General features: G+C 38.0%; 1 protein-coding gene across 3 annotated transcripts; it reads left to right on the forward strand.

Moving 5' to 3' along the window:
• The first annotated feature begins 1,762 nt into the window (after nucleotides 1-1,762).
• On the forward strand, nucleotides 1,763-16,577 carry slc7a2 (solute carrier family 7 member 2). 3 transcript variants are annotated; one of them, XM_042493749.1, is made up of 12 exons: nucleotides 1,763-1,959; nucleotides 3,098-3,478; nucleotides 4,682-4,837; nucleotides 6,736-6,901; nucleotides 7,042-7,178; nucleotides 7,915-8,137; nucleotides 9,605-9,744; nucleotides 13,062-13,164; nucleotides 14,094-14,305; nucleotides 14,383-14,549; nucleotides 14,667-14,775; nucleotides 15,599-16,577. In XM_042493749.1, exons 2-12 carry the CDS (start codon nucleotides 3,109-3,111, stop codon nucleotides 15,784-15,786), a joined length of 1,971 nt encoding a protein of 656 aa, XP_042349683.1. In that variant the 5' UTR covers nucleotides 1,763-1,959; nucleotides 3,098-3,108; the 3' UTR covers nucleotides 15,787-16,577. The 3 variants fall into 3 exon arrangements, with proteins under 3 accessions (XP_042349683.1, XP_042349682.1, XP_042349684.1); XM_042493748.1 differs by having other exon boundaries at nucleotides 3,101-3,478; XM_042493750.1 differs by lacking the exon at nucleotides 9,605-9,744 and adding an exon at nucleotides 10,012-10,148 and having other exon boundaries at nucleotides 3,101-3,478.
• The last annotated feature ends 10,302 nt before the right edge of the window (nucleotides 16,578-26,879 follow it).

A 26,879-nucleotide genomic window follows, 5' to 3' on the forward strand; every position in this document is an offset into this window, starting at 1 on the left:
GCTCATTCCAAAAGCAAGTTTATGGTTGGTCCAGGAGGATGTTATGGCATTAATCTAACAATGCAAATCATATGTGGGGTCTTGAATTTTCTCAAAATATTTATTTGGCATTTTTATGTTCTGCAAAAATGTATATTTTTTTAAATAATATGTAAAGGAAAATAAAATAAAAAATATGGTGTAATTATGTTTGTAAATGAATATTTCAAGCTACGCTAGTGTAACAAATACTGTGATTAGCCAGCCTCACTGATAAACTGAATTTTATTCCTCAGTGCACTACAATACTTTGATAAAACATGAATAGCAAATATGCCTAAAACCACCAGACATTTTAGAGTGATATTGCATTGGCTTTTTTTGTTTTTTTGCTTTGGAGGTTGCCACTTGGTCCATTCACGACTCCTTCCTAAACATTCAAACAGTGCCACTGGCCTAATGCCAGGGAGACAGTGGCAAGCAGCCAAGAACAACACAATGAAAATATTTACCGCTACCTTCTCATATTGATCGCACACCTCTGAACTAAATCGAATCAAAGTTGTGTCGTAGTAAACTCTGCAATATCAGCAAATATCATATCTTTGCCCCCAAAAATCAAACTCCTAATAGTGCTACATTTTTCCTTAATTTCATGCTCCCCAGTCAGATGATGGAGATCATATTGTCCTGTCAATATGGATTTTTGGCCATATTTAAAAGTGCATTTAAGTTCATTTTGTAGATAAATGTGTGTGTGTGTGTATAAAAGCAACTGCCAGCATTAACAGTAGTGTCTCCAGCCTGCCCACTAAAAAAAAACATTGGCTTTTCCCATCAACATGCAGGTCAGATAATCAACCCTGCAGCCAAGGTTTGGTGGGCGGTGGGCCATGATATTTGGCTGCTTGGCTGGATGGACAAACTGAGAGAGAGAGCTGGCTGTTGTCATGCCGTCGAGACTCTGGCCTGTGGATTGGATGGTGTTTTCAGCGGCCAGCTGCCACCTTCCCACTGAGGTCTTAAGCTGGTTTGAGCTGGTCTTGACAGAAATTCTCTCCACTACAAACTCGACCTTAGCTGTAATTTTCAGGCAGTGTTTGTTGGAAAAAAAATTGATTTATTTCCCCTCCAAGACCGCAAACTTGTAAGTGAAGTTGGCGTGGAGATGCCAGGCTGTTGGTGGTGTACCACAAAGAGCTGTGTTATTGATTTTGTAATGTCCATGGGTCCAATAGCTCAGGGAACATTGAGCAATACCTGTCTTCCATTAGGAGGACTTAACCCCCCAGTACTGTAGCTCGTCCACCCTTCATTGACCAATCAGCACCCATGCTTTTAGCAGCACTCCTGTGGGCTGCACTAGGTAAACACAAGTGTCTGCCTCAATATTTGTCAACGCCAGTTGCCTAACCATTTATCAGTAGACAGTAAGCATCTGGGCAGCTGGGATCTATGTGCATTAGAAATTATAAATTCTACCATCAAGAACTCTTCTTCTGTCCTGCTGTGTGCGATCCCATGGGGGGAGATTATGGTCTCCACAGAGTTTTACTCCCCCTCACCTCAAGCCTGGAGGTGAAGCACCCCCCCACCACCATCCTAATTCCCTGGGGCTCCCTCCTCCCCTTTTGCCTGCCTGCTCAGGGGACGTCACTCCACTGGCAGCGTTGGGACTGGAGGCTGGAGTGTAGGGGCAAGGCGAGGACAGATTGTATGAAGAAACAGTGTGGACAGAGGGGAGGCGTAGAAGTACTGCTCTGCTCAGTGTACATACCAGCATATGAATTAGTGTTGAGCACAGTGCTAAAGCAGAGTTTCAAGGCAGCACTTCATGGGAGCAGTGGATCTATTGTGACTTTTACCTGCACTTCATGTGATCTGCTGTGCAAGCTGGAAGAAGCACGCTGACACTTCTGACAGCCTTTTTTTTTTTAGTGTTGGAACTTAGAAACGTTACATCCACAGTCATTCTGACAGGTAGGTGCATGTCTCTAATTAAATGCAGTGTTAGTAAAGCCTTTAGAATAACTAATGCTGGAATGTGACAGTCAAACTTTAGCAGTAGCTGTGACTTGCTTGTGAATCACCAGTCTTTGCAGAGAAATTCAACATGTTCAGTATTCACCTAGATGCTGCTGTCACTGTACAATCTAAAATACACATTAGATTTACAATGATGCAGGAAACAACTAACCTAACCGGCTAAGTTACTACAATATAGTATCATCACTTTCAACAACTGAACTTTTCCTTTAAAAAAAAAATTAAAAAAAAAAATGTGATTTTGGTCTTTGCAGTCTCCACTTTTTCATCCACTGTACTCTCTGAAATACAGCCCTCATTGTAATGTTAATGAGCTGTCACATCCAAAACTCATTTCCACTACACTTAAATGGGGATCAATGCATATTTGGATGGTTGTCACAGTTCATTTATGGTCAAGATAATCAAAGTTGTGGTTCAAAGAAAAAGCTTTAACTTCAAAAGCAAGCCAAAAACTATTCATGCAGGAGCATATTTCATCCTTCATTTATTGTATTGTATTCATGCAAATATTTCAGTTAGGATCTCCAGCAAGCTTACTAATGAAAAGAGACGTTTTCTGGTTACAAGACAATGAAAACAAAGAAGATGTTCCAGGTTGTCCGTATATGTCCTTTTCATGTAATTAGTAAACAGAGGTACTGGAATGTCGTTATTGTGTTCTGATGGTGCATTCATGGTCTTCTGATGAATGCAGCTCTTTGAGTACTTAGGTCTTCACCCTATCTCCAAACAATGGATTTTAATGGGACAGTTACTGTATGAACTTAACCATGCTGATGATCCTAGCAGCATTCCTATAATGTATGTAGAGTTACAATGTGTGTAGTTTGTAGAGGTAACTCTTATTTCAACATTGCCAAGCTCACCTTTGTTCTGAATTCTTTTTTAAAGCTTTTTTTGAGAGAACAAACCAGGAGAGCTGCAGTTAGAGCTCAAACTTTGCTCACAGACCTGCTTGTCCACTTGAAATTGTTTTTAATGTGCAAGACCTAGTTAGAAGTGTGTCTTTAGGCTAGACTCACGCTGCACAGGTATTTTCAGCATTTCTTTTCTGTGTCCTCCCGCTCAGCAGGTGTCAACATGCTGGAGCAGGTTCTATCATTCGGCCGCTCCCTGGTGCGCAGGAAAGTGGTCGACCTGAGCAGCTTGGAGGACTCGAAGCTGTGCCGCTGCCTGGGAACCATCGACCTCATCGCTCTGGGAGTTGGCAGCACTCTGGGTGCTGGTGTGTATGTCCTGGCCGGCGAGGTGGCCAAAGGCGATTCAGGCCCCAGCATAGTCATCTCCTTCTTAATTGCTGCCCTTGCATCTGTCATGGCCGGTCTGTGTTACGCTGAATTTGGCGCGCGAGTCCCCAAGACCGGCTCTGCTTACCTTTATAGCTACGTGACCGTAGGAGAGATCTGGGCCTTCATCACTGGTTGGAACCTCATCCTATCTTATGTTATTGGTGAGTTAGTGGCTTTGAATCACGTTACTTCAAGGTCCACTGTGTAAGATTTAGGGGGATATACTGGCAGAAATGAAGTATGTTTTATATGGTGTATATTGAAACAAAAAAAAAATCATTGTGTTTTTGTTATTTTAGTAAGAGCCATTCACATCCACATACGAAGTGGATCCTCTTCAATGGAGTCCACCATGTTGTTTCTGGAGTTGCACAGAAGAGAAAAACTAACTCTGACACTGGAGAGGACCATTCTTGTTTTTTGTGTCAGCCTTTGTAGTTTTTCAACAGACAAGGCAAACGGGAGAAATTTCAGTTGGTTGCAATCTGCGGCCTCACCTGTAGATGGCACTAAATCCCAGGGGTGGGGTGAAAAATTGATCAAATATATAGTATTGTCATTTTTTTTATGTGGCACTATTGTATTGAAAAGTGTGATTTCAATAGCTTGTTCATTTATGAATATATTAACATCAAGCCACTTCTTATGTGTCTGTCACATCCTGTTACTACTTAAACAGCAAATTAACTTTTTTTTTTTATCAAACTGCCATTGTGGCTGGTGGATTTAAAAATCTTCCAGCCACCCAATAGATTATTGTTGGTCTATTGGCTGGTTAGTGAAGCAAATCTAGCAGCCACTTGAATATTTTACCAGCATTTGACAATTGTTAGTTTGTGTAAAAGAGTCCTCAGAAAATCCCCTAACATCATTATCAATAACTTAATAACTTGAATGCACACATTTAAGTATCATTTTTTAAAGTAATATAAATTATTAATATCGCAAATGCTTATAAACTTTTGATAGCCTGTTGGAATAATAAAATCAATTTCTTTTCCGTTCACTGGGTACATTTTGTTACAATAAATATCATTGAAGGGAAATGAATGGATTGAAAACTGTCAGATTCTGTTTTATTTAATAAGATAAGAAAAAATGTTTTCCTTTTGGGACATAATTTACTCAAAAAAGGTAGTAAATCACAATATGTCATAATATATTTTATTGTAATATACGGCATATAGCAAAACATTTGAAATTGAAATGCTATTGTATTGTGACCTAAGTGTCGTGATAATATCGTATTGTGGCGCCTCCGGTGATTCCCACCTCTACTTAATGTACTTAATGCTACATACAAGACCTTTAATGAAGATTCCTATTCTTCATGTGTTTTTTTTCTGTTTTTTGTTTTCTCACAGGTACCTCCTCAGTTGCCAGAGCTTGGAGTGGCACATTTGATGAAATGATCGGTGGGCACATAGAGACGTTCTGTAAGACCTACTTCAGCATGAATTCTCCGGGGTTGGCTCAGTACCCTGACTTCTTTGCCGTGTGCCTGATACTGCTGCTCTCTGGTAAGGTAGCAAAGAAAGACTGAAAGTCATAACATTCAAGTCAATATGTTGGTGCAGGGGCGGCAGAGAAAGAAGTGAAATTAGCATTGGCACATTTTGTTTCAAAAACAAATTTTATAAGCCCCAGCTGCCATAATCCAATGAAGAGATGGCAGGACACTGTGTGATAAGTGCTTAATAGGGCAGGGCAGCGTGAGTCTGCTGGGAGACCACATTCACCCCCTTCAGTTTTAAAAAACTCCCAGATCATCCTGCTTTTCTTCAGAGGCACCTCACTTCTCTTTCCCACAGTTACATTCAATCACATCTGGAAACTGCCCAGTGCAATTACAGCTTCTTTGCAACTCCAGGCCACTGAGAAGCTCTTGTGTAGCAGCTGAGGGTTTAGTGTTGTCATGAAGAAAACTCTAAATTATAATCCCGTGGTCAGATTCATTACAGTCCACAGATTCAAACTTGACATGTTTTGGTTAAATTCCACCATCATGACATGCAGGCTAAAACAGAAAACGTTATCATGTGTTGCATCCATTGGCCTGCCAATGCAGTGATCACATTAGGTCAGTGTGACCCAGAAACAATCCACTAGGGTTTTTCAAGGACCATCACTGTAGAACTTTTGCTACTGTACCCATCAAAACCAATGTAAAAAAAATCAATCAATCTCCTGTTTTTTTTGAGACTTAATAAAATTGAGGCTTGTAACTGTAACTCCTTTGCTGTGATCTTGAACACTCCAAATAATTTTCTGCACATTTTTGGGGGACACTTGTCCTTTTTTTTTTTTTTTTGACAAATTGAAATTCATGAATCAACACTACCTGTCAAAAATATTAGAACACCTCAATTTTTCCAGTTGTTGCTGAAATTTTAGCTGTTCAAGTTCAGTGAATGACCTGAAGTGGTACAAAGGTAAGAGGTGAGCTGCCAAGTTCAAAGTAAAAAAAAAACAACCCAAAGGTTTTGGTAACAAAAAGTGAAAAACAATGCACTTTTCAGAGTTATCAGTTCGATTTCAGGGAGCAATAATGGAGTTAACAACTTATAGCTGCTCTGCAGCAGCAGAAGTACATAAAGTGTTAAACTTGATGAAAACAATTCCTAAAGGTGCCCCAGTATTTATTGATCACCCACAAACCCTTTCTCTGTATATAAACAGTGTTTGAACAGTGTGTCACCAAACCAATATAGCACTGCAGGAAGTATACTGTTGTCACAGTGATAAGAAATAGAATAGAATGGAATATCTTTATTGTCATTGTACATGTACAACAAAATTAAGACATACCCTAACTCCAAACACAGGATTTTATTGGAATATTGGATTTATTTTATAGTGTCACAGCTTTACCACGCTGAAGCACTTAGCAGCATTCCTATAATGTATGTCATAAGTTAGTTAAGACAAAAGGCTACGTGGACCATTGAATAGGTGAAAGGATGGTTCCTCAGGGTGTGACACCAGTTGTCAAACATGGTCTGTCTCATTCTTGTAAATGCTATTTCTCAATAAAAGCATTTACAATTTCGTTAAAATTGGCACAAACGTCCACTGAACTCAACAATACTCAACTGATTAGAATTTGGTGGACTAAAGTCAAGGTCACTGTGACCTCACAAAACATTATTTATGCTATTTAAACATGTAATTGAATAAAATGATGATGTGTTGACATTTTATATCCAAGAGGTTAAAGGTCATTGTCACGTTGTCATCAGAATGTTCTGCTTTGGCCGTTATTCAACATCATAGGTCCGTAACAAAAGGGAGACATTTGGTCAGACACAATGTCACCACTGGACAATAATTGATCAAATATGTATGGAAGCATTTCACATAAAATACAACAAACATTTCAGTACTGTACTGAGCTCTGTTGTGTCTTTGCTCATTCCAGGACTCCTGTCGTTCGGGGTGAAGGAGTCAGCCTGGGTCAACAAAGTCTTCACTGCGGTCAACGTGCTTGTGCTCTTGTTCGTCATCATCTCTGGCTTTGTCAAAGGAGACACACAAAACTGGAAGATCAGTGAAGAATCCCTTATAAATGTCACCATAGTTACAAGGTAATTTATTCATTTAACCTTTGCAGTTACATGTTTGTAAGCCCATTAATGCAAAGCTGGTCAGCAGTGGCCAAACTTCTCCTCATGTCACCTGTTTTTAGTTCAAATGTTGTTATGAAATGACAGTATATATGTTTCAGGAACTTGTCGGTGACGGCAAACGTGAGCAGTGATTATGGAGTTGGAGGATTTATGCCCTTCGGCTTCAGTGGGACCTTAGCTGGAGCTGCCACCTGCTTTTACGCTTTTGTTGGATTTGACTGTATTGCGACTACAGGTGAGCCGCTAGTTAGTTGTAATTAAAGGAATATTTAAAAATCCGTATTTTTCGTCATCTGTTTATCAGGATTGTTATGGTGTGAGTTGCAGAGTGTTGAAGATATCGGTTTTAGAGATATTTGCCTTTTCTCAAATGCAATAGAACTAGATGGCACTTTGCTTGTGTCGCTCAAAGCAGTTGATGTAGAGACTTTTTTCTTTCTACCAAACTACACATGCCAGCCTTTTATTTTTCGAAATGTAAGGATACATATAGTGCAAATACACATTACACACCTATTTTCACATGACAAATACATTTGTCATACAAGGCAAACAAGACAAGACAAGACCAAGTGGATGAGAAAGACTGCATGAGACCAGACTGACAAGACAAGCAGGACAGGACTGGACAGACAAGACAGGACCAAATGGAAACGACAGAGGCAGAAAGATTGGACTGCTGGGACAAACTGCACCATGTGATTTCTTGCAGCTTTGTTACTTTAAAAAAAAAAAGTATTTTTTGGCACTTTGAGCACCGCAAACCGAGTGCCATCTAGTTCCATCATACTGGAGAGAAGGCAGACATCCCTGCAGCCGATATCTCCAACACTTGATAACTCACACTGAAATAATCTAGACTGAGAAACAGCTCTACAGGTAAAAGGATAAATATTTTGTTTTTGACTTTGGATTGAACTCTTCTATAAGTGTGATATCATTAAAGATATTTGTGTGCTGGTGTGTGACAGGTGAGGAGGTTAAGAACCCTCAGAGAGCCATTCCCATCGGCATCGTGGTGTCTCTGACCGTGTGCTTCCTGGCGTACTTTGGTGTGTCGGCTGCGCTCACACTGATGATGCCCTACTACCTCCTGGATGAAAAGAGTCCTCTCCCCATGGCCTTTGACTATGTGGGCTGGGGCCCTGCCAAATATGTGGTTGCTGCAGGTTCGCTGTGTGCCCTCTCCACCAGGTAACCACTGGATTGTCTTTTTTTAGAACAAGTTGAGGACAAAATATTCATGGTAAACAAAATGATGTTAAATTTACTGTATTTGAGTCAGCAGAATTTGTAATATCACTTTAATTTTTGATTGATGTGCATGGGTGATAATGGTGAAGGAGATCTGGTCCGAAGTTCTGGCCTTGTATCTCTGTCTATCTGTCTTCTTACTGGATTGATACTTGTTGCTTAATGGGACATAGTGGGTGCAGTGCTTAATTCTGTTGGTTTGTGGATACCTACATGTGTTTCTCATATACTACATACAGGGTTCATACAAGGTGCTTGGGATCCTTGAAGTACTTGAATTTGATACTGAGCACTGGGATACCTTAAAAATTAGACATTTTTTTACTTGGTCCTTGGAAAAGTACTTTGACATAATTGAGATGATGATGATAATAAATTATTTTATGAAACAAATTAGATAAACATTTAAATCTAGGAAACCAAGAAGGGCCGCACTCATGCTTGTGATTATCTTCTGATGCCGTGCGAGCTCAAAGTGACAATCGGTCGGTATTCACCAGTAAAAAGTTGGTGCCTGGATGTTTTGCTTGCATGCAAAACGCTCACACCAGAACAGCATCAGCCTTTAGCATGAGTTTTAAGCTGTTAATAGGCAAAAAATAATGGTGGAGCAAAATTGCTTAGTTCTCTTGCAACAGAGGGCTGTGGAGAGAAAAATCTCATCCTTGCAAACGAATGAATGCTCCAAAAAGTCACTTGCTCCTGTCTGTATGAACCCAGTGTGTGTGTGTGTACATATATATATATATATATGTATGTATAACTTAGCATAAACAGTCTGGGAAACAAGCTGTATTGGTGTGACTTAATTCTGTCTTTCTTCCCTGAAGTCGGTTCCCCCCTCCACAAACAAACCCTGGTGGATGTCAGTCACCAAATTATCCCATGATATGCACTCGTGTGCATATTGTCAAATGTGACACGAACCACTAAAATTTTGGGCATGTCAGTGCCTGCAATTGGTGTTTAGGCGGTTACTTCGGTGTACGCCCTTTGGCAGTTGTTCTCACAATTGCTGCCAGCTGTGAAAACTCCTTAACACACATTTTGGTGCTTTAATATGTTAAAATGTAATGACTCACAGACACCAGAAACCCCTTTAAATTTAACTCCAAAGCAGCTCTGAAAACTGAGAATAAAAACTAAAACATACTTACCATCATAAACATTTGACTGTTTAGAGACATCAGTTATGCAGTCTGTTGTTTTCTATTGATTTACGTTGATGAAAGTCAATGGATGATGCTGTGGGACGAGTGCCAACAGGAAAGAAAGACACTAATTGATTTATTGAATTATGCTATGAAGCTTTGATGATGTGGTTGTTGGTGTAAATGTGTGGTCTGTCTTTGTTTGGTGCTTCAGACTAACTTTCCTGGTCTTGCATGTCTCTGCTGTCTCATGCAGTCTGCTGGGCTCCATTTTCCCCATGCCTCGTGTAATCTATGCTATGGCACAGGATGGGGTGCTTTTCAAAGCCTTAGCACGAATCAATCCTAAGACGAAGACCCCACTTATTGCCACTATGACCTCAGGTGTAGTAGCAGGTGAGAGCCGGAGAGCGTCCCGTGAGATTGTTCCCACTAATCGTTCTCTACCGATCAACTGTGAAAGACAGTCACTGATGCAGATAAATGATTTGTTCTTTTCTTCCTGAAATTGACCCACTATTAAACACTTTTGTCTTTAAGTCGTCACATCTGCATAAGGTTTTCCTTCTGCATATATATCTGCTGTTCTTTCACAGTTGTGCAGGTGTCATGTTTTCTTTCCCAGAATGCCCTCAACTTAACCACGAACCGTCTTCTCTCTAGCTTGTTGGGCGCCATGTTCCCTCTGCCACGCATTCTCTTTGCCATGGCACGGGACGGTATTCTGTTCAAATTTATGTCCAAAGTGAGTAAGCGGCAGTCTCCTGTGGCTGCCACCATGGCGGCAGGTACCACTGCGGGTAAGCTCCTGAGACAAGGACTCGCCTATCATGGGGTTGCATCATGGACTTGTTTGGGATTTTGTTTTTGCACGATGGTGGTGGTGACTGCATGTTAAACTTAGTGATGGTGTTTACAAAAGCATGTGAGAAAACATTACACACAACATTAAGGCCGATAAGTTCATGGACATTTATATATGAAGCTTCAGCTTGGCGAAGTCAGAGAAACGATAATACACCAGGAAGTCTCTGCTTCTGGAGCATTAAACCCTAGTAACGGCGTAGTTAATATCATGAGTAAATGCAGGGGAGTGACCGTTGCCTGCTAAAGTAAATTTGGGCTAAATGTGAGCAGTGCTTACTGTGACTTTGACAGTTAACGTTAATAACGTAATATTTATTCGCTAACTTGCTAATAAATACCCAAACATGATTTTCTTAGTAAAATTTCCATTTTCTAACTTTCCATGCCTGTCTCCTGACTCACTGTCACGTGGGGCAGTTTTTATTTTTCATGACCAGAATCATATAATATCAGCTGGTTAGACAAGACAGCAATCAATGTCTCCTCCATCTTTGCACACTCGCAAAAATACAGCCAGTGTCAGTCAAGCAGAGTGAGCCACACATATTTCTTTGCTTTTGGTTGAGGCGGTGACTTTGATGGTCAAGATTTATCAAATTTGAACTCCATATGATGCAAAGGTGCGAATTTGCTGTGTAACTGTTTTATTCGCCCCTTTGCTTGCATTAAATGAAAGTAAATGGGAGGACAATATTTGTCAGTTAATTTTGCTCATTTGTGACCGACTGCCCCCAAAATCCACAATGTATCACTTTAATCTCCACCAGGCATAAGCTTGAGAGGGAACATATGTGTGCGTGTGTATCTGCCTGTCCACAGCTAATCTTGCATACTACTGGACCCATCATCCTGTTATGATTTTCCTGCACATTTATGACTGTATGCTCAAGGACCTCTCGTGTTTGTGACTGCTCTGTTTTATGCCATCATTGACTGTTGACTCCTCACTAGTGATCAACAAACGCAAGTAGCAAAAGCATTGAATAAAAAGTGTTTCCAGAAATCAGCTAGGCTTAAAACAAGTCTTACCTATTCTGTTGCAAGCTATACGTTAGCCCTTTTTCATGGCTCAAAAACTGACATTGATAGAAAAGGTTGGTCTAGTTTTTTTTAAACTGGAGCATCTGCAGGTTAATTTCATATCTAATATGTTTTGAGCCATTAACTCCAATGGCTCATAACATATTAGACACATGTTACAAGATGGTTCACTCAGTTTAGCACAAAGACTGAAAACAAGGGGAAATAGCCACATAGCCAGTAGTACAATGGTAAAAAAAAAATCTGCCTGCTATCACATCTAAAACCGTCTGTTAACACAGTTTAATCAGCACAAAAACTGAAAAGAAAAGTTGCCTAGCTGTAGCTTCATATTTGAGATTGGTGTCATTCTTCTCATCTACCTCTTGGCAAAAAAGCCAATAGGCACATTTCCCAAAATTAGATAAGATTAGTTTAACTCTATTATCCACCTTAGTGGAATTTTGTCTTTGGCTTCTCCAATACATTAAATTACAGACAAAAACAAGTCATTCGATACATCACACCATACAACAACAACAACAACAAAAAATAAAAATAGACAGGAAACAGTAGCAGCGGGTGAGAATATTGTAACCTACAGAGAATGCACGTAAGATCCTTTGGTTTCCCTGGTGCATTCATGTTGCATTCAGATGATACAGTATTCCTTTAAGTCTGCAAGTTTGATTAAGATTTAAGTTTTTTCTTTTGTAAAGTGTTATCTACAACAGTTTTCTTATTTAGAAAACATGGTCACCACATTGGAGAGCATCAGTGACCCAGACAGATGTTGGTGGCTGTATTGAAATCATGACATTAGGATGCCACATTAACCCTTTCATGACCATCAAATGTAACAGAAAAAAAAAAATTCTGCAACTAAAATAAATTAATCAAGTACACTCATTTTCAACACACATCACACGTCATCTCGCTTCCACTCGGTGATATGTTAAGCGAGCAACTTAACATCTTTAATTTTTGTTGTTGCTGCTTTCCAGTGATTTGACTTCTCACTTTGCTGCATGGGTGTGCAGGTGTACTCCAGGTTATGTCAGCACACAATGACATCACTTCACCAGAATACACTCATAATCACGCTGGATTCAAACTTTCAACCTGAGAGGACAATAAGACACTTCTTTTCAGCCTGCTGTTGAGTCAGTCTTAAAACGAGTTACACTTGAATTTGGTATTCTACTTTTAATGATAAAGTTAAAAAAAAAATGCAAACAGCTGGCCTTTGAGGACAGGTGTGGTGCTCATACATTGTGAAAAACATAGACTTCTAAAGCTTAAGATTTGGTACAGCATCTGGTTGCATCACGCTCGCTGTGCTCAGGTGTTTAGGCTGAGACCTGTAAGATAAATGACCCGAGGCTTTCTTTGTTATTTCTGTTTTAATCAAATGTTATGAGGATCATTGGACATACCACGGCTCTGTTTGAACTGTGCTGCTGAGATCAGCTCCATACTGGAGTTTGCTGCTGTGATACAAGACGGTGAACACCACAGTGTATCTCACATGAGACGATGGCCGGTACAGAGACGATCACAGCTGTCAGCCCGGGGAAACATTTTGATCTTGTGAAAACACGTCTGCATGAAATTTAATTTGCATCCGTTCATGTTCATATGTACTTGTCTGATATTGCATCTTAGGAAAACAATTTTTCCATTTATAATTGCAAGAATAATATTGTCGTGGGCGTAAATGTCTTCATGAATTTTGTGAAAATTATTGTCTCCAGTAGTTAATACTGATTCCTTTTCTTATAAATGTCTTTGTTTGTGTTCATTGCATTTTTTTTGTCTTGCTATAGCCATCATGGCTTTCCTGTTTGACCTCAAAGCGCTGGTTGACATGATGTCCATTGGAACTCTTCTGGCTTACTCGCTGGTTGCTGTGTGCGTACTGATTCTCAGGTGGGTACATTTAAAAATATCCAAGAACTCTTATTTGTGCAACATTGTGAAACCGCTTTATTTATGGGGTTTTTTAAAACCCACAGGTATGATTGCCTTGGATACACCTCTTGCTATTGCATCATGCTGCTGATGTAAGAGCTGTTAATGCTCCCATTGTATGAATGTGAAGTAGCTGCTTGAGTGAATGAAGGTGTTGACTCAAGTTTCTGTACTTGTTAAAGTCTGGACCTGCTGAACACCTCTGCTGGTTGCACTGAGGTGACTTATCACCACAGCAGCAGTAAACACGGACACAGTGTTTGTTCCCTGGTTAAAAGTGGATTTATAGGCCTCAGGTGTTCTATTAAGTAAAACCAAACACCGTTCACAGTAAAATGGGTTTGTGGCTGTATATAAAAAGGTGGTACTTAGGGACTGTTTGTCATTTATTAGAGGAGGGCAATATAACCTGTGCAACACAAGCGGCCTGAATGAAATCAGCAGCTTGGCAGGGCAGCTGTTTACTGATGAAAGTTTTCATCTCAGATGAAACATACAAATTTCAATTTCATGTTTTAAACTTACTTGAAAAAAAAAAGACGAAGCAATCCACCTTGAAAATCAGACGATGAGTTTTTATAGTTTGTGGCTGTCATAAATGGTTAAATTTTGGAGATTTTTAAAAAATAACATGCTTTTCAAACCCGCCGCCAGGTGTGGTGTCTCAGATAAAAAATAATTAGAGCTACATAATGCATCATTTTAAAATAAATATGAGTCCCTTCTCAGTGCTAAATAACAGTCATTTTTCATGCCTTTACTGTTTTGCATCATCCCATTTCATATCATAGATAAAGAACCATCCTTTAAACACACAGACACTGAACATTTTGCTGTAGTAAAATGCAGACTTATGACCTTTACTGTCTGATGCGTCTGTGGTCCAGGTACCAGCCAGATGGAGCCCTGGAGCGGAGAGCGGGCACCGGTGAGAGGGACTACCTGTCCTCTGAGGAGGGTGAGTCTGACTTGACAGAGTCAGAGTCCCACCTTAACATGCTGAAGGGTGGCAGCTCCACCCTGCAGGCTGTCCTGCACCCTGCTGTCTCACCCACTGAGCATTCCTCCAGTGTGGTCAACATGTCCATCTCTGTGCTCGGTAAGCCTTTTAAAATATTTTTCTTGTCATGATGTGATAGAAGACGTCAGAATTATGCATTTGTTTTCAAACCACAGTGCTGGTGGTGTGCGTGGTCAGCTATCTCACTACGTACCACGTCCGCTCCATCCTTGGTATGGAAGTGTGGAGTCTGGTGTTACTGTCCGTGTGTCTCCTCATCTTCAGCGGCTGCGTCCTCATGGTCTACAGGCAGCCTCAGACTAGCAAGAAGGTCTCCTTCATGGTACGTTGCAGCTCAATGACTTCACTACTTTTATACCAAGTCCTGCATTGCAGGATCAGATGAAGCCCATACTAATAAATTGATGATGGATTTTCTTTGTGCTTGCTGCCTTCGCAGGTTCCCCTTCTGCCTTTTCTTCCCATTCTGAGCATATTTGTCAATATTTACCTCATGGTTCAGCTGAGTGGAGATACCTGGATACGTTTCTCTGTGTGGATGTTTGTAGGTGAGTGTTCAGTAAATGTTGGTCCAAACAACTTCAAACATCCAGGATCCATTGTGGTAATTTAAAGGCATAGTTTGACATTTTGAGAAATATGTTTATTTGTTTTTTTGTCACGAGTTAGCAGACAGATGAGTATGGGGGATGAGCGCAGGCAGTTAGCTTATCTTAGCATGAAGACTGAAAATGGGGGTCAGGTCACCTGTTTCTGTCCAAAGGTACTCCGTCTCTGCTAACTGCAGTGACTTCCTGGTGTCTTGTTGTAACCATGATGTCACCTGGCAACTATTGGAGACTTCAAAAAGCCAGTTCTCTTTGCCAAGAAACAGTTTGGCACATGATGCCTCGCAACATGATGAGTTCACACTTTGGTTTTAGTGCTGATGAAGCCAGCAGGGGGCGACAACACTGGCTGCAAAAACAAGTCTGAACATATCGAAATCAATGGAAAAAAGGACCCTACTTCTCAAACGATTTATTATGTCAGTGGCCATTTATAGTTAAGTTTAAGTTTATTGTCCTAATCACTAGTTTTGAGTCTTTTTTTAATGCAACATAATGTTCATTTTATAAATTATGTTCCCATTTAGAGTAAAATAGATGATAAAGCAGGTTAAGCTTTACTCTGGCTCTGTTTACATGAGGCTTCGCAAACCTGCAACAGCTGTTACTTGCGCTCAATCAGAGCTCAACAGGATCCCTAAAGGTTGCTTTAGCTTGTAGTATATCTAGATAGATTTTCGTGCTCCATTTGCCAGAGTTTGCTCGCTCTCTGTACGTTAGGAAGAGTTTTTGTGTCTCATATGTCTTCCAACATGTTCCTCAGGCTTCCTGATCTACTTTGGCTATGGCATGTGGCACAGTGTGGAGCGCCAGCGTAACCTCCAGCGTCCTTTGAACAGCAGCAGCCCCCAGAAACACAACAAGACAGGCGGAGAGAAGCAGGTTGGTATGGGTGCAGTAGGAAAAGACGGTGAGTCTTTCATCCGCCCCGAAAAGACCAGCCAGTGTTAAAATGAAAGACTCTGTGAGGCGACGGATGCATACAAGCACACCGCAGTTCTGACTCGATGCACCTGTTTATACAGCTTCACCATGTGGCGCCTCAGTCACAAGCACATTCAGCCTGCAAAGGCAGCGTTAGTACTCTGTATCTGCAGCCACACGCTGGGGAGCTGCTCTGTCCCTCTGATGGATCCTGTAGGTCACATGGACAGCATGGAGGCAGGATTGAAAGGACAGGTAACACACTGGAGAGTGATGTTCATTTTCTTTAACAATGAAGCAGTCAATGCACGACTGCAGCAAAGCTTTTCCGTTTTTGACTTTTTAGTGCTTGACACACTTTTTATCTTTTCTGTTGCTCTTTGCATTATAAGCAGTTGTGTATGAGTGGGTTTTGAAATGTAAAGTCTGGGAAATCTGTGTTATCCTTTTAATGGTTCAGAATTTTATTAGATTTTTGACACACCACTTGTGTACTACTATTAATAGTAATGCTAGTTTAGTGATTTTGAGGCGAGTTCAATGTAGTTAGTCCATGGGATCCATACGTGTTCATTTGAGTGGTTCCCTGGGAAACTGAGTGGGGTCCTCGGGCTGCACAATAATGGCCAAAATGATAATTCCGATTATTTTGATCAATATTGAGATCACGATTATTTATCATGATTATTCATTGATTTTAGGCACAAAATATTTTTATTGCACTGTCACATTTAAATAAACAGAGCACTGCTTTCACCTCCATGTTTTGCTACATTCCTGCTAACGTAGTAATTATAGATCTTTTAATAAAAATTGTCCTTATCATCAGTGCACTTCCGAGGAACATAGTATAAATAGTATAGTACTGTTCAGGGGAATGGGCCTTTGGGATCTGGAGAGAAACAGTGACTTGCTGTTCAGCATTGCTGTTGTGAATCTCTGAGATGATGCTGGTCAGGGAAAAGGATTCAGTAAGGTAAAGCGAGTGATGTTACTCCAAACAACTTCACCATCTGCCCCAGGCCTTTTATTTTGTCCAGCTTCTCTGTTGTATATTACTCCTCTTCAGAAATATTCAGGGAAGATTTTTATAGGCTGCCACTTAAGGTGCGGCCACAGCAGCAGGCCAGTCCCCCAGAAGTGAAGCCTGGCTGTTCCGTTTAGGAAGTGCTTGATTTGATATGCGGTGGAGATTTCTATGGGAGGAGCACACATTTTCAATCTTAACAGCAATTTTGGGGCTGTTTCTGGTTAAGTAAGACGATCTTACTCTTTAACTTGTTGTGCTTCTTGTCAGTAGGCAAAGTACTCTGGTTGAGAGAGAATAATTTGCTTAAAGGTAACTTCTGTAACTTTAAAACCAGGCCCTATTTTCCTCTGTTTTGTGTCTAAGTGACTAATGGGAACAATAATTTTGGTCCAGTATTATGGAGACCGCTGCAGCTGCAAAACAGGCTGCAATGTAACCACTCGGGGCATTTGTGCACCGTCATTGAACATACAAGTGTGTTACTGTATGAAATTAGTGACATTATGTGGACCAACAACTGGACAACTGGGCATTGTTTGAGTTTTATTCTCTTGTGTTTAGAGTCTTCAAAGAGAGCATTGCTTTGTAGCTGTCTTGAAGAGACTTTTTTTTTTGCTGAACTGAAGATTCAGTGCTTTCATTCTTTGCTCTGGGCTATCAGGGGCCGCCCTGCTTTTTCTCCTACTGTTAGTCATTACCCCATTCCTGCACTTTTCAAAAGGTCAGACCTAGAGGCTGTTGGATGTTGTTGATTGATAGGGTTGATTGATATGTGCAGTGGTTTAGATCAATGTGGAAAAATTCAGCAGCTAGTCTCACCAGGAAAAAAGGTAAGTATTCTGTTGTCAGTATCAGTGTTGTGTAGCCAAGAACTCAAAATGTTAACTGCATTGGTATTTGTCTAAGACATATAGTTACATTAAATGTAAAATAAGAAACCACATTTATTTGATTCCATTCCTCTTATCTTAGCATAGTTTTTATCTAGCACACATACTTAACAGCATAGGTGAATACTTGAAATTCAGCTATGGCTTTTGGTTTTAGCGTGCCACTCCAACATTTTCAGTGTCTCTGTCTGGCCATCCATGAAGCCTCTAAATTAACAGTGTAGAGTTTCCATGGAAGTAACAGGATAAAGTCCATAGGAGTGACCAGGATGTCATGATGTAGTATCACTTGTTATCAACTGCACAGACAAGTACAATAAATATATTTCCAGTAAGACAGTGTTAGGTGTTTGTATTTTTAATTACCACCTAATGGCAGTTGTGTTTCAGTCTCATTTATCCATTAGTTAGCATGACATCTGAAAAAACTCACAAAAATCAGTGAGATCTGGTGGAAAGTTTGACCATAAATCAATGAAGAATTGATTCATTTTTATGAAGATGACGCCATCGTGTGGCCATTTAAGGATTTCAAGTGTTCACTCAAAACTCCTGAACTAAAAGAGATAAAGCATTTTTTGGTTTCAGTCCGCAAATGCACCCACGCAGTGGTTGAAGATGAACTTTAATCTTTTACTTAAGTCAGAGTACCAGTATCAGATCTATTATAATGCATCAGTGTGTACAGCATTTTACTCTCGTAATTGGAGGTGGAGCCCGTTTTAAATATATAGATTTTTGTTTACATATTTATTGTTTATTATATAAAAGATGCTAGCATACTTTCAAACCTTGAAATTTGGTACGAATAAGTAAACTTATTAGTTAAATTGTTTTGGTTATGTGTAAATTCTTCACTTTATAGTTATTTTTTTGCCCTTGTGGGAGATGTAGTTGAATTAGTTACTAAACTGATTTAAAACTGACACATGAAAAGACCTCTCAGCTATGCAGCTTTATTGGGATAACTAATTACTTGTTGGCAGAGCTTGAAAAATAGAAAAAAATTCTGATTAGAGACAAAAGCTAGTTGTATTCTTGCTGTTATGACACTGTTTCTTCTTGAAGGTAACATCAGGTGCAGGTTTAACAATATCCTGTCAAAAAACATGTCATCCCTATTCTGTGAAAGGAAGACAGAAGTATATAGTTTATTATGCTGTTAAAATTGAGTGGCTACCATTATAAATAGATTTAATGGAAGAAAAATGAGATGCTAATAAGTTATGACTACAACAGTATTCAGTACCTAAAACTAAATAAAGGGTGAATTATAAATGGCAGAAAACTTCTGCTTCACTGCTCTCTGCAATAAAACACAAACATGGTGGCCAAGAGATTTTGAACAAAATGCATATCTAAAACAATGCAAAGTAAAAAAGTGCATTAACAGAAAACACAAATATAATTTATAACCCAAATGCAGAGTTTATCTTGTCACTTATGCATTTGTGTTTTTTATTAATGTGCTGTTGTTTTTCAAATTTGCAAAGCAGTTTAGAAATGCGGTTTGGTTGCAATGCTCTGCCTAAAAATAACTTCACCAAAGCATTTATTATAAACGGCCCACTGTTATTAGTCAGCAAGTCAGTAGCTGTTAATTTCTGTTATGATTTTGCATTTGTGTTTGCAAAGTGTATATCATATGCATTAATTACAAAATGTCTTCACTGCTGTAAACAGAGCTTGCAATATCTAGAGATGAAAAATCAGGCAAATGTTTGGGGCCTCAAAAATGTTTCTGGAAAAGCTTGGGGCCCCAGAAGGCTGCTCATATTGGCAAATTTTGGATACAAGCTTTGGACAATCAGCACATTACCTGTAAGTGTTATACATACATTAGGTGTGAACATCAGTGCAATAAAATGAACATACCTTACAGGTCACCAGTAGGCGTAAGTACTGCATTGCATGAGAGCAGTCTGGAACTCTGATTTTCCTGTCTTGGGGAAAGATGTGACAGTGCTCGTTGGCGCTCCAGCAGCGTAAACATTAAGTAGCAACCCACTTGGCTCTCTAGTTTTGTTTAGAGATGAAACCTAATGCGGGGCAGACTACACAGTATTGCGCTTTTAAGGCCTTGACCTTTGACCTTTAACCATCAGATTCTAATCAGTTAGTTCTTGAGTCCAAGTAGATGTTTGTGCCAATTTTAGGAAAATTCTTCAAGGCCATCTTCAGATATTGCTTTCATTAAAATGTCACAGTATAGTATGTTGAAAAACATCATAGTACAGTATGTTCTTAAAAGTCATAGCATGGCATGTCATAAAAGAGACATACATAGTATAGTATTTCCAAAAAAAAAACAAAAAACCATTGTATAGTCTGTCTGACAAAGTCATAGTGTAGTATGTCTAAAACATTATAATAAAATATTGCCATAGTACGTAAATCATTATATAATATCATTGTATAAAACTATCATTGTATAATATGTCAAAAAAGGTAAGTTTGTCCAAAAAAGCGTAGTGTAATATGTTAAAAAATATCACTGTATAGTATGTCATAAAAATACAGTTTAATCTGTCAAAAAATGACTCTATGGTATGCCATAAAGATTAACAAAACTATCATTGTATAATATGCTATGAATGAATAACAAGAAATGTCATAAAAGAGTGTTTTGTTTTTTTTTTAAAAAAGTGTCATAGTTTAGTATATTATGAAAAATGTTATAGTATATTATGCCAGCCAATACAAAATAGTATGGCATTAGAAATCCAATCAATAAAATCAGGAAAACATGTATGTAGTATAGCATAGCATAGCATAGCATAGCATAGCATAGCATAGTAAGACAAAGAAAAAAAAATCCCAAAAATAACAAACCATTTTATGCAAAAAATAATTATGAAATTATCAAATATGCAATTGAATTAATATGGTATATCATAAAGAAGTATACATTGCCATTAAAAATCCATGAAAATGTAATATTATAGTATATTGAAAATTAAAATAAAATATATAAAATATTTTTAAAAAGTATTGCATACGGATGTAATGTGATTTATGTCATAAAAATAATGATTAGTCATGGTATGGTATTTCATAAAAAGAAAAAAGTCATAGTGTAGGATATAAAACAATTTAAAGGTCATAATATAGAATATCAAAGAAATATAAAATGTCAAAGTTAAATCTAAATGTCATAATATAGTATGTTGAAAAATATTGAAAAGTCATATAATTGTATGTCATAAAAACCACAGAAGCCATGCATAATATGTCAAAAAATATAAAAAATTCATAGCGTAGTGATGGAAAAAACACACCCCCCAAAAATATCAATGTACAGTGTGTCATAAAAACTAACAAAAAAAGTCACAGCTTTAGTTGTCAAAAACTGATAAGATAGTATATGAAAAAAATAGTGTAGTATGTCCTAAAAAAACCATAGTAAAGTATGTCATTAAAATATCTAGTGTTGTATATAAAAATATTATAGTAAAGTATGCCATAAAAACATCTGCAAAACTGCATAGTTTGACATAAAAATAAAATGGTAAGTATAGTATGTTGAGCATTTAAAAAGTCAGAGTATAGTATATTAAAAAATATTAAAAAAGCCATAGTATTGTATGACAATTTAAAAAAAAAAAGGTATAATAGACACATTAGACGCATTAAAAGCGATATAGCAACATATGTCAAAACATATTAAAAAGTGATAGTGGTAAGCCATAAGAATAAAAAAAAGTCAAATGAAAAGAGGCAATTAATAGTGTACCATGTGGATTAGTTTATTTTTTTTTTGAAAGTTAGTGTGCCTTGACAAAATTAGAAATATCATAATATGTTAAAAAGTCATAGTATAGTATGTCGGAGAACTATTAAATTGTTAATGTAGTATGTCATAAAAATGAGAAAAATAATTGAAAAGTAAAAGTAGGATAGTATGTCATCAGAAATATTGTCATCACAGTATAGTATTGTAGTATACTATATCATAATATATTATAGTAAATAAGTATTTTATAAACTTCATCAGGATTGTTGTCGAAAAAATAATAAGTTATTATAATAGTTGACTGAAAAATGTATGTCGAGAAAAGTCTTACTATAGCATGTCGAAATAATGGTCAAAAAAGTAATCATTCCAAATGTTGAAAAAAGTCAGTGTAGCATGTTGAAGACATTTATAATACAACCTATCAAAAATATGGTCCAAAAAGTCAACATCTCAGAGGTTAAAGGGTCATAGTATCATAAGTCAAAAACTGTCACACTATAGCATGAGGAAAAATGGTCATGAAAGTCATTATTCCAAATGTTGAAAAAGGTCATAGTATAGCATGTTGAAGTTTATACTGTAGCTTGTTGAAGAAATGATCCAAAAAGTTAACATTTCACAGGTTAAAAGGTCATAGTATTGTATGTCAAAAAACATCATACTACAGCATGTCGAAAAAGTGGTCAAAAAAAGTCATCATTCCAAATGTAAAAAAAAAACAGCAGTAAAGCATCTTAAAGACGTTGATAATATAGCATGTAGAAAAAAAAGGTTTGAAATGTCAACATTTCAGAGATTAAAAGGTCATTGTGTAGTGTTTTGAAAAACATCATACTATAGCATGTGGAAAAATGGTAAAAAAAACAAGTTTAATTCCAAAGGTCGAATTAAAGTCATAGTATAGCACTGTAGCGCTGTAGAGATTTATAGTATAGCATGTAGCAAAAACAGTCCAAAAAGTCAACATTTCAGGGCTTAAAGGTCATAATGTAGTATGTCCAAAAACGTCATATTATAGCATGAGAAAAAATGGTCAAAAAAGTAATTGTTCCAAAATTCAAAAAATGTCAAAAATAGTATAGCATGTTGAAGAGGTTTATAGCACAGCATGTAGAAAAAAACAGTCCGAAAAGTTGTCGGGATTCATGGGACTGCACAGATGATTTGTTCATTTGTGCAACTTTAACTGGACATGTGAAGGCATTTCCTGTCAGTCCAGCTCCATTGAAAAATGGTGGCTGAGACTACGTGTCCTCTGGAACAAAGGGACACCCATGTGCCTCAACCCCCAGGGTGCTTCACCTTTCGCACCTCAGCGTTAGTCCCTTCCTATGGACTCAACTCCTAACATGACTGGTTCACCACTGTGACCCCCAAGGATGTCACCAAGGCTAAAAGAGAAGCTTCTGCTGTTTTTCTGGCTCTCGCTCCCAAACCTCCTCCAAGGAAGGTTGCAGGACTGGAGGACCTGCGCTGCCCTTCCGTCTTCCACACCGAAGCTCACAGCAGGAGCTGCAGCTTTGTCTCAGCTCTTCTCTCCAAGCCACAAGAGACTTTTACAGAAGATAGAAAGCCACAGCTACCTTGTCAAGCCAAAAGGAGAATAGAGCCTTGCACAGCAAGGACTGAACCTGAACCTGAACCTCTTTTCTTCAGCCAGCAAGCCAAAAACTTTTCTCCCACTCCTGGATTGGCAAGTAACATCTGGGCATAGCCATTAGGACATAAGTACAGGCTGAGCAAACTGTTTACTTTGTCTTTCATCATATTATGTGTACCATGCATTGATGTTAATGCTATTGAATGAGTTTTTGTTGTGATCTCTGTTATCAGGCTACCGGTTGGTTTGGATTTGGTTTGTTCATGCCTCACACAGACAGGGTCTTGCATGCAACTAAACACCGTTTTACTAACCTAGGCACCTTATATACATATTAGATCCATACATACACACAGAGAAGGAACTTAAAGTTCCCACCTTTTCTTTGTTCCTTTGTCTGACCAACCACATGGTCAGCTAAGGCCTTCCCCACTCTACGGCCATCTTTGAATCTCGCATCTTCTTTGTGCTTCTGTTGTTAGTCATCTCACCTCTGCCTCCTGGTATGTTCACGCTCATACCAACATACACACATACACCTTCTCTCTCTCTCTCTCTCTCTCTCTCTCTCTCTCTCTCTCTCTCTCTCTCTTATACACACACACACACACACACACACACATTTACACATTTACACATTTACACTTGTATATACAGTATTAGTAGTTAGGTACATTGTGTGTTAGTTTTGTTTTTCTTTCTTTTTGGAATAAATGTTTGTGGAATCATATTTGCTCTCTTTTAATATTGTACAAAATTGAGTAAATCGCCAGCTACTGTGTCAAGGGCTCCCAAATTCTTAACTGTTCACAATCAGTGTGGTAATTTTGGTTATAATTATTCATTTAATTATTGATCAGAGTACCAAATTGATAATTTGGTGTATCTTGAGACTGATTTTATTGATTTGCTATAATTTTTTCCATTTCCAGGAAGGTGATTTAATGTAAATGAAGTCACATTATTTAACATAATTGATATTTATTTTTTAATAATTATCAATTATTTCTGATAGCCCTGCTTTAACAATTGGTGACCTTTTGCGTGATGCCTGATCACATAAAGGGTTGCCCCGTGTTAAAGCCAAATCCCTACAGAGTCAACATTTCAGAGGGTAAAGGTCATAGTATAATATGTCAAAAATGTCATACTACAGCATGAGGAAAAATGGTCAAAAAAGTCACCGTTCCAAATGTCTAAAAATTTTATAGTATAGCATGTTGAAGGGGTTTATAGTATAGCATGTTGAAGAGGTTTATAGTATAGCATGTAGAAAAAACACTCCAGAAAGTCAACATATATATCATAGCTTGTAGAGACACTTCATAGCATACCTTGTTGAAAAAAAGGCCCAAAACAACATAATATGGCATGTTGAAAAAATGGCTGAAAACCACATATTATAACTTGTAGACACACCTCATAGTATTGCATGTCGAAAAAAAGCCAAAAATGTCATACTTTAGCATGTCGAAAAAATGTCTGTAAATGAGATAGTATAGTATGAAGAAACATCTCAAATTTTGACATGTTGAAAAAATGGCTGAAAACTAAATATTATAGTGACATGTCATGGAAAAGCTGAGTCGAGAAAAAAAGGCCAAAAACATCAAAATATTTAAAAAATGGCCTAAAACGCCATAGTGTAGTTTGTCGAAAAACATCAAATTTTGACAAATCAAAAAAATGGCTGAGAATGACATATAATACCTTAAAGAGACAGTATAAAATAATGAAAAAAAGTGATTGCTCTAAATCCTGGAAAAAGTCATAGAACAGCATGTTGACGCACTAAGAAGTATAGCCTGTTGAAAGAACAGGCTAAAAAGTCAATATTTTGAGCATTTTAGGCCAAGGTTTTGTGTATCAAAAAAAAAGCCATACTATAGCCCAGGGAAAAATGGTGAAAAAAGTGATTGTTCCAAAAGCTGGAAAAAGTCATAGAACAGCATCTTCAGGCTGTTTGTAGTATAGCCTGTTGAAAAAACGGTCTAAAAATTCAATATTTTGAGCGTTTTATGCCAAAGTTTAGTTTGGAAAGAAAAGTCATACTATAGCCCAGGGAAAAATTGTCAAAAAAGTGATCCTTTGAAATGCTCAAAAGAGTCATAGAAAAGCACGTTGAGGCTGTTTATAGTATAGCCTGTTGAAAATACGGCCTAAAAAGTCAATTTTTTGAGAGTTTTAGGTCAAAGTTTAGTTTGGAAAAAAAGTCATACTATAGCCCAGGTAAAAATGGTGAAAAAAGTGATCGTTTCAAAAGCTGGAAAAACTCATAGAACAACATCTTCATGCTGTTTATAGTATCGCCTTTTGAAAAAACGTTCTAAAAAGTCAATATTTTGAGCGTTTCAGGCCAAAGTTTAGTTTGGAAAAAAGTCATACTATAGCCCAGGGAAAAATGGTGAAAAAAGTGACCGCTCCAAATGATGAACAAAGTCATAGAACAGTATGTTGAGGCTGTTTACAGTACAGCCTGTTGAAAAAAAGGTCTAAAAAGTCAATACTTTGAGAGTTTTAGGTCAAAGTGTAGTTTGGAAAAAAAGTCATACTATAGCCCAGGGAAAAATGGTGGAAAAAAGTGATCCTTCAAAAGGTGGAAAAAGTCATAGAACAGCATCTTCAGGCTTTTTATAGTATAGCCTGTTGAAAAAACAGTCTAAAAAGTCAATACTTTGAGAGTTTTAGGCAAAAGTTTAGTTTGGAAAAAAAGTCATACTATAGCCCAGGGAAAAATGGTGAAAAAAGTGATCGTTTCAAAAGCTGGAAAAAGTCATAGAACAGCATCTTCAGGCTGTTTATAGTATAGCCTTTTGAAAAAACCGTCTAAAAAGTCAATATTTTGAGCGTTTTAGGCCAAAGTTTAGTTTGGAAAAAAAGTCATACTATAGCCCAGGGAAAAATGGTGAAAAAAGTGACCGCTCCAAATGCTGAACAAAGTCATAGAACAGCATCTTCAGGCTTTTTATAGTGTAGCCCATTGAAAAAACAGTCTAAAAAGTCAATATTTTGAGCGTTTTACGCCAAAGTTTAGTTTGGAAAAAAAGTCATACTATAGTTCAGGGAAAAATTGTCAAAAAAGTGATCACTCCAAATGCTGAACAAAGTCATAGAACAGCATCTTCAGGCTGTTTATAGTATAGCCTGTTGAAAAAACGGTCTAAAAAGTCAATACTTTGAGAGTTTTAGGCAAAAGTTTAGTTTGGAAAGAAAAGTCATACTATAGCCCAGGGAAAAATAGTCAAAAAAGTGATCGCTCCGAATGCTGAACAAAGTCATAGAACAGCATGTTGAGGCTGTTTATAGTATAGCTTCCTGAAAAAACGGTCTAAAAAGTCAATATTTTGAGCGTTTTACGCCAAAATTTAGTTTGGAAAAAAAAGCCATACTATAGTACAGGGAGAATGGTCAAAAAAGTGATCGTTCCAAATGTTGGAAAAAGTGATAGAACACAATGTTGAGGCACTAAATAGTATAGTTTGTTGAAAAAAGGGCCTAAAAAGTCAATGTTTTGAGCGTCTTCGACCAAATTATATAGTATGTACAAAAAAGTATAGCACAGGGAAAACCTGTCAAAAAAGTGATTGCTCCAAATACTGAAAGCAGTCATAAAGTAACATGGTGAGGTAGTTTATTGTACAACCTGTTGAAAGAACGGTCCATAAAGTCAATATTTTTAGCGTTTTTTACAAAATTATAGTACTGCGAAAAAAGCCATATTATAGTCCAGGGAAAATTGGTCAAAAAATTGATCGCTCCAAATGCTGAAAAAAGCAGCATGTTGAGGCAGTTTATTTTATAGCATGTTGAAACAACGGTCAAAAAAGTCAACATTTTGAGCGTTTTGTTCCAAAGTACAGTCTG

The sequence above is a fragment of the Plectropomus leopardus genome, chromosome 9 (assembly GCF_008729295.1).
Source record: "Plectropomus leopardus isolate mb chromosome 9, YSFRI_Pleo_2.0, whole genome shotgun sequence".
NCBI lineage: Eukaryota > Metazoa > Chordata > Actinopteri > Perciformes > Serranidae > Plectropomus > Plectropomus leopardus.